The 8,368-nt window shown below is 40.6% G+C and overlaps 1 protein-coding gene across 2 annotated transcripts; it reads right to left on the minus strand.

Annotated features, from left to right (window-relative positions):
* Positions 1–282: 282 nt before the first annotated feature.
* LOC115540565 (uncharacterized) lies at positions 283–3,992 on the minus strand. Of its 2 annotated transcripts, none has more exons than XM_030351977.1 (6): positions 3,909–3,992; positions 3,368–3,739; positions 2,516–2,548; positions 1,701–1,829; positions 1,473–1,537; positions 283–1,061 (listed from the first exon to the last, which is right to left on the minus strand). In XM_030351977.1, exons 1-6 carry the CDS (start codon positions 3,985–3,987, stop codon positions 939–941), a joined length of 801 nt encoding a protein of 266 aa, XP_030207837.1. In that variant the 5' UTR covers positions 3,988–3,992; the 3' UTR covers positions 283–938. The 2 variants fall into 2 exon arrangements, with proteins under 2 accessions (XP_030207837.1, XP_030207836.1); XM_030351976.1 differs by having other exon boundaries at positions 1,701–1,832.
* Between the last annotated feature and the right edge of the window lie 4,376 nt (positions 3,993–8,368).

The following is an 8,368-nucleotide window of genomic DNA, read 5'->3' on the forward strand; positions in this document are numbered from 1 at the left end:
TTCTCTACCATTAACTTCATCCGGTCTGTTTGTTATATTGTCTCGCTGAAGTAGAACTCTGAAATCTTGTTGTTGCAGGGAATTTCCCTATCGTCATTACATCTCAACTCACCAAATCTTTTAGATAACACTAATCTACATCTTCTCTCCAACTCTCCCTCACGTATCCGCCGTTCTCTTTTTGCAATAACTAAACTCTTGTGAGACTTATCCTCAAATAAGACTTGATTTAACACAATAACAAACGGATCAAGACGGTAAACCTTTTTACGGTTTGCCGTCTCGCTCAATACTGTCAAAAACCGTTGCTTGCATTAGTCCCTTAGAACCAAAATGATTGTAATGTTGGGTACAGGTTGAAGAAATCCCATTATTTTCCCATATCACTTTATTTATAGATTCAATAGTGTATAAATTAAGCCCTTATTCACTGTATTACTGCAATAACTAATGTTAAATAATGGTGAAAAATTGTAGCCTTATTGAAAAATGTTACCGTATTTTTGCTGTAACGACGTGTTCATGGGATATTAAAGGTGCTGCCAGTGTCCTAATTGTAAGACATGGATTAGAGACTGCCAAGCAAACATTACAACCTACGCAGAATAGCTTTAAATAGTTCAAGATCATAACCTTATACAAACAGAGGCCTTTCTAAATTTCCTGCATATACTTACTGCATAGTAACCAACAAATAACAAACAATATCTAATAATCTAGTGAATGAACATAGCCAAAAAAGCATTATTAGATTTGCACCATTGACTAACAATATGCAAACGGTATTTAAACATTCTTCCGAACAAGCTTTACTTTATGACATGTTTGCATTTTCTTGAGACTGAAGTGGAAAATATTCCTCCTCTTGACAGCACAAAGATAAGGTCACATTGAGAAAGTAGAGTACTTTGAATTTGTATTAAAAGACTTGGTCATGGTCACATCCTCTTAGTACTGATGGCTGAGTAGGTGCTGAACTCTGAGGGTTGGACTCTCTTCTTTTTAGGTCTCTGAGAACGTAGAGGGATATCCAGTGTAGCATAAAACAGGCCATCTTCATCCTGAGAGGGACGGATAAAACTATTAATATTACTATTACATCATTATCTCTGCTAAACCATTGCATCATCAACATAATGTACAATTTGCTATACCATAATATCATCAGCATAATCATTGGTTTCCCGTCTCAAATCAAATGATGGATCACTGCTTAAGTGTGTCCTTATGAGGCGACTCTACAGGAAGCAGCTACTCTTGACTCTTAAAGAACCACATGTAGCTCTGCTTATTGTACTTCTCTTCCTGCCTCTTATAAAACCTGACTATCGCTGAACATTAGGTCCGTTGATGTTGATTCAGCCTTCAGTAAACACCTTCGTACAGCGCTCTACCATAACATGCAAATGTACCCCAAACTGTCCCCTATCAATACATCACAAATGTACGTAAGTATATGAACTACACGTTACCTGGTTCCTGATTGATGTTATATCTCTACTGCTGGGTGGTGTCTGAGCAACATGGAGGGATTCATCTTAAAGAAACACAGACATGAGTCATTATATCTCCACAAAACCAGCACAGGGAGACAGTTATTGCTCAAACAGAAGACGAGCAGTTGCTGTCAATTGAACAGCTGCATCTTGAGGTGTTCTCAAGATGCAGAAGATGACAGTTAACAGAGATATATACAATACCTTTCCTTCTGCAACAGAGGTAGACGACGAAGGATGAGAGGAGGGAGAGGAGAAGAGCAGAGGAGGGACACAAGATGACCAGCAGCATCCAGCACTGTCTACAGTCTGGAGCAGCAGAGTCCCCAAAACCTGCTGCAAAAGCATCATATATATATATATATATATATATATATATATATATATATATATATATATATATATATATATATATATGTATATATATATATTAGTGCTGTCAGTTTAACATGTTATTAACGCCGTTAACGCAAACCAATTAAAAACGGCGTTAATTTTTTTATCGCGCGATTAACGCAATTCTTTTATTTTAAAAAAATATCTCTTTTTTTTTCTTTGGCTCAAAACAAAGAAGCAGCAGCCCGACTGCTATGATCAAGGGAGTATATTTGTATGTTCATCGTTTAATTGCACTATAGGCTTTTTTTTTGTATCGTCCTGTATATGCCAATGTTGTTATCAATAAAAAAACATTTGCGCAAGGCAAGCCGATGCACTTCTCAATGTTGATAAGAGCATTAAAATTAGAAAAATTAATGGGACAAAGAAATCAAGGGATATTTAGCATAGAAAAAACATTTGCGATTAATCTTGAGTTAACTATGGCATTAATGCCATTAATCGCGATTAAATATTTGAATTGCTTGACAGCACGAATATATATATATATATATATATAAATTAAAAGAACAATAAATAAAAAATCCAGTTATACATATTTAATGAATATATAGGCTCTCTTGCCACTATATACCTATTCTAACAGTTGATATCCGTCACAACAAGAAAGGATGTCTTACCAATGTCCTTCAGTGTAGGACCTACACTTATATCTGAAGATAAAAATGAGAAGGAATTTTAATGGTTAGGGTAGAACTTGTAACTCTAGTTAGTGGCAGAAACCCAAATCTCAGATTAGCATATTGGCCCATCTTGAAAACATGTTGAATTGATTTAATGAAATTTATAAAAAAAGGGTATTCTTTGGAACCTTTATTTTAAAAGTAAATATTCTTTGCTTGACATGCAGAACAGTTGCATATTGTCCCTACTTATGATAACAGTTCCTAACGGTGCCACCGAAGTGACATAAAAAAATAAAGGAAAACCATGGACTGGTGACAAACACAGATTTTAGTTTTGCGAGATCTTGACTTTGTTTTGCGAGATCTTGACTTTGTTTTTCGGGATCCTGACTTACTTTTGTGCTCCAAGGGACCGGCTGGCAATCGGGGTGGGGGTTGTGCCCTTGGGATGGTGAGAGGGTGGGAATTTGATAAGTGTGTGCCACAAAGCACCTGAGTGGGACACAGAGCAGCGTTTCGCTGTGGAGAGTGCAATGTGCGTGTGGGTCTGGCGGGGCTGGATCAAAATCTCGCAAATCAACCTAGAGAGCTTGCAAAACAAACACAAGATCTCGCAAACCAAAGTCAAGATCTCGCAAAATAAACTCAAGTCCTCGCAAAATAAAGTCAAGATCTAGCAAAATTATAGTCAGTGTTTGTCCCCAGTACATCTTTTTTCTTTTTTGTCTTTATGTCACTTCGTTAGCGCCGTAGTTCCATATTAATTTCAAGAGAAAAAAATGTTGAAGCATGAGGGAATTTCCTTCAATTTGACCTTGCTATAAAAATCTACCGCTGTCAACTTACCAAATGAAATCCTTGTGGTAACATTTCCACATCTGTGTTTATACTTTGTATCATTCTGGTCTTGCTCTTTCCGAGACTGTTTTTCAATTCGACAGTAGTAGAGACCAAGGTGAGTATCAGATATGTTCGTAATCAGTAAAGTGGATGTTTTTGAAGAATGGTTCCACATCCCACTTAGATTGGATAATTTGGAGTCCTTATTCTCCTCTAATTCCTGCATTGTCAGAATAAGTGGGGGCTGATTTTCATGAGAACAGTTCCTGTACCAAACAATAGTTTCACCAGATGAGAGTTTACAGTCACAAGGTACAGTAACGGTTTCTCCTGGTCTCACGTACAGCTCCACTACGGTGTAAGAGGACACAACAGCACCTTGAATTAAAAACATAGATTATGAGTCAGAATGAAGAAAGACACATGGGTAAAATGGAGTTGAATCAATGAACATGAATCTATATTTATGTTTCTTTTTAAACAAGATAATAGGCCTATTATGCAACTGGCCTACTGCTAAGTAGAAATTCAAATGTTCATATTTTACCCCAGGCGATGGGTAGAAAGATATACATCCAGCTCATTGTGATTATCCGTTGCGGAGTAAGACATTTGAAACTACACATACAGACACAGACTAACACACACAAACACCCACACACAAGCACACACACATAAAAAAAGAAGCCTTGCGATTGGCTGGCTATATGGAAACTGTTGAGGTTATTACCCTCTGCTTATCAGGCAAGGTTTGATTGTCAGAATATCAACGAGATCTTCTGCTTTAATGAATGCTTCTCTTTTTTGTATCTATAATTGGGTGAAATGTAAAAAACAATGGAAAAATTAACGTTTGTTAATAATTTAAATAGTTGTTCTACATTCAGGTCTTTCCAAACCACCAATAATAATATTGTCATTGTTTCTACTCAATACTATTCAATTCAATTTCTTTATTTATTTTGTGGAGTTTGCAACGCAGAATAAAACAAATGGCTGTAGTTTTCATCCTGCGTGTGAGAGACAGACAAAACGTGACATTAGGACAGTACAACTACTGAAAACACTTCTTAATAGAACAGGTTATTTATATCATTTCATGTAAAAGGTGTTGCAGGTCTGGTTTCCTGAGAGATGCCACGGTCTCCGGAACGAACCGAAACACAGACTGAGTTAGAATAAAAGAGACACGCAATCAAATGAAGTGCAGAAAGACTTCCAGTGGATAAAAGCACAGGCAGTTCTACCCATGTGACTGCAGAGTTAGCCGAGGACCAAAGAGTGGAGAGCAGAGGACGGGCACAGGGTGACCAGCAGCACCCAGCACTGTCCACAGTCTGGAGCAGCAGAGGCTCCAGGACCGGCATCTATAGGCTTACCTGAAAGATGTATTTCTTAATATTGATAATCTATATGAATATATAAGTATAAATAAATAAATACATTACTAAATTTTACGATATACTAATACTATAGCTGAAGCTATAGTATTAGGATAGTATAATTTAATCTTTTATCCAAACCGTCTTCCAATACTGTTTTTTCATATGTTCTTAGGCGGCCCCAGATGGAATCAAGCCCCTACAATATGGCATTTTTGGTCATATATATCTACACATATATGTATATCTTCACACATATACACACACATATATATATATTTATATACACACACTATATTGATCTATAGATAGATCTATGAAGATCTATCTATCTAGATAGATAGATCTTCTCCAATGTATACCATTAAATCATGTACTGTAGTGACGTTTCTCAGGTTTTCCTTGTTCAAATTAACATCACTGGTGACTGACTGCAGACTAGATTCTAACAATGCTTGAGTCCAAAAACGATAATGTCCAGAAGTTTGTTGGGTTTGCAAAAAAGGTCTTGTGGTTTATTTTGTACAAAAATCAAAGAAAAATGACTGAGAATACTTAAAACAAACAAAGAGCAGGATGTGGGCCAAGCCATTGTAGAAAAACTTTTGCTGTGTAATCAGCCACACCTGGGACTCTGTCGATCTCCTATTATATGCACACAGGCACTCAAGACCTGTAGAGGTCACCAAAAACAAACATTGCACACAAATAATACTAAACTGAATATGGCTCCTACATCACATAGCTCAATGTATTGCTATTCAATAGTATCTATACAGCGATTGGTGCATTGATAGACACACAAAGAGAAAACCTGACCTGCCACACCAGAGTGCTGGGCCCCAGGGCTGCAGCTGGGTACTACTCGTTCGCCATGTATTCTACAGAGAGAGACAACTAACTAGCTAGCCTGTGTGTGTATTCCTACGAATTCTGTGAAACGGTTAAACCCATGAAGCGTGAGTCAGTACGCTTCATAATACCATCGCACTAAACCCTGGACCTCTTTCTCATCCCTCCCTTTCTGTTCAATATATTATATGTATGAACTTTACATTTGTCTGGTGTGTGTGTGTGTGTGTGTGTGTGTGTGTGTGTGTGTGTGTGTGTGTGTGTGTGTGTGAGCTGACCTGCATTTGCAAGAACAATAAGATAGACGTTACACGCAGAACGCACAGACGTATACATGAAGTAAGTAAATAGTGATTACATTTAATTGATAAAGCACATTTACACACAGCATAACCGACCAAGTGTTAAGTGCTGTACAGTGGATAACTAAAAAGAATACAAAAAACAGATTGGACCAATAGTCGTAATTGAATAAAACATAAAGAAAAGGAATCCCCAAGGAAGGCCAGGGAGTACTGGTAGGTTTTAGCCTGGATTTGCAGGCTGAAAATGGTGGGGGCGGTACTGATGACCAGGGGGAGATAGTTCCACAGACGTGGAGTAGCAACTGCAAAGGCTCTATCACCCCTCTGTTTTAGCCATGAGTGCGGCACATGCAGAAGCCCTTTGTTTTGGGATCTAAGGGACCTTTGGTCTGAGTGGCGCTGTACAAGGTAGGTGATATAGTTGAGTCCTGCCCATTAAGTGCCTTAGAAACAAATAATACAACTTTAAACTGAATCCTAAAAAGACCTGGGAGCCAGTGCATCGAGGCCAGAATGGGGGTGATGTGCTCATGAAAGCCACTGAATTCAGCAGTTAGGGATCAATAAGTTGATGTGCAGTAGTACTAATACTGTGTGGACCTTTTCACAACGGTGGAGGTTCTTTTTATCAACTGAAATTTCGAAAGCGGTTTGAAATGTTTTAAAAAACGTGTTATTTTAATGAAGCCAAACTACCAAAAAGCCAAACTACAATATCACATAGGATTGCTGTGTGGCATGGACGTCAATGGCTTTTGGGTCAACCCATCGGTCCGAGTCTGACTCTGACGGAAGAGCTTCAATACAGCCTCAAAGTTTCCGAAGACACACAGCTTCCATAGTATCAGATACCAAACAAATAAGGTGGTTTAAACATTTTGCAAAGCTTTGATGAAATTGCACAGCAGGAATAGCGCTATTCAAGAGAAAAACACTCGGACGCTATTGTGGGTGACGAATCCCCAGAAAAAGGAGAAAAATATCATTATTGACCAACTGTGCCTCCACTGTGAACCTCCATCACTGCTGTCTTTCATTTATTCACTTATTGTATTCACATCAAACTTCCATGAATTTCAATATGTTCACACTAAGGTCATGTTACAAGAAATCAGTCCTGAATCTGATTTGAGGTGATCAGATCAATGCGATTCTTGCCCAGTTTTGCCTCCAGAGTAAACGATGCCAGAGTCCCAGGGTAGGGTCGATTTTGAACGTCTTCTAATAGCAAATCCCACTCACCTGGTAGTTTAACAGGGGCCTTTTAAGCCATTGCTGGTCAAACTGGCCTCGTAAAGAAAAGCCTGACATCTAGTGGAAAGATGCAGTTATACTACACAGACAGGACACCACCAGGGCCTCTTGCTGTGTGGCGCTCCTAGGATCGTTGTGTTCCTTCCTACATCAAGGGATTCTTACATTTAATTAAATCGAAAAAAATGCTTTGCACACAATTAAAGTACATCTCATCTCATCTTCGTCCGCTTACCCGGGGTCGGGTCGCGGGGGGAGCAGCTCAAGCCGGGGGCCCCAGACTTCCCTTTCCCAGGCCACATTGACCAGCACTGACGGGGGGATCCCGAGGCGTTCCCAGGCCAGTGTTGAGATAGAATCTCTCCACCTAGTCCTGGGTCTTCCCCGAGGGCTCCTCCCCACTGGACGTGCCTGAAACACCTCCCAAGGCAGGCGCCCAGTGGGCATCCTTGCAAGATGCCCGAACCACCTCAGCTGACTCCTTTCTAAGTAAAGGAGCAGCGGCTCTAATCCGAGTTCCTCACGGATGGCTGAGCTTCTCACCCTATCCCTAAGGGAGACGCCAGCCACCCTTCGGAGAAAACTCATCTCGGCCGCTTGTACCCGCGATCTCGTCCTTTCGGTCATCACCCAACCCTCATGACCAAAGGTGAGGATAGGAACGAAGACCGACCGGTAGATCGAGAGCTTTGCCTTGCGGCTCAGCTCTCTTTTCGTAACAACGGTGCGGTAAAGCGAACGCAATACCGCCCCCGCTGCTCCGATTCTCCGGCCAATCTCACGCTCCATAGTACCCTCACTCGCGAACAAGACCCCGAGGTACTTGAACTCCTTCACTTGGGCTAAGGACTCATTTCCTACCCGGAGTAAGCAATCCACCGGTTTCCTGCTAAGAGTCATGGCCTCAGATTTAGCGGTGCCGATCCTCATCCCAGCCGCTTCACACTCGGCCGCCAGCCGATCCAGTGAGTGCTGAAGGTCACAGGCCGATGATCCAATGCGGACCACATCATCTGCAAAAAGAAGTGACGAGATCCTCAGACCACTGAACTGCAACCCCTCCCTACCACGACTACGCCTCGATATCCTGTCCATGTATATCACAAACAGGATTGGTGACAAGGCGCAGCCCTGGCGGAGACCAGCACCCACTGAGAACGAAACTGACTGGCTGCCGAGGACGCGAACACAGCTCTCGCCTTGGGAGTACAGAG

This window comes from Gadus morhua, chromosome 3, assembly GCF_902167405.1.
Source record: "Gadus morhua chromosome 3, gadMor3.0, whole genome shotgun sequence".
NCBI lineage: Eukaryota > Metazoa > Chordata > Actinopteri > Gadiformes > Gadidae > Gadus > Gadus morhua.

What these genes read in the sequence shown, in the direction of transcription:
- LOC115540565 (XM_030351976.1), bottom strand. Translation starts at nt 3,987, where the DNA reads ATGTGTAGTTTCAAATGTCTTACTCCGCAACGGATAATCACAATGAGC. An exon ending in TCCTACACTGAAGGACATTG is followed by an intron (nt 1,833 to 2,515) that starts GTAAGACATCCT and finishes ATGCTTTTGCAG; the next exon opens with CAGGTTTTGGGGACTCTGCT. An exon ending in TAACATCAATCAGGAACCAG is followed by an intron (nt 1,062 to 1,472) that starts GTAACGTGTAGT and finishes CGTCCCTCTCAG; the next exon opens with GATGAAGATGGCCTGTTTTA.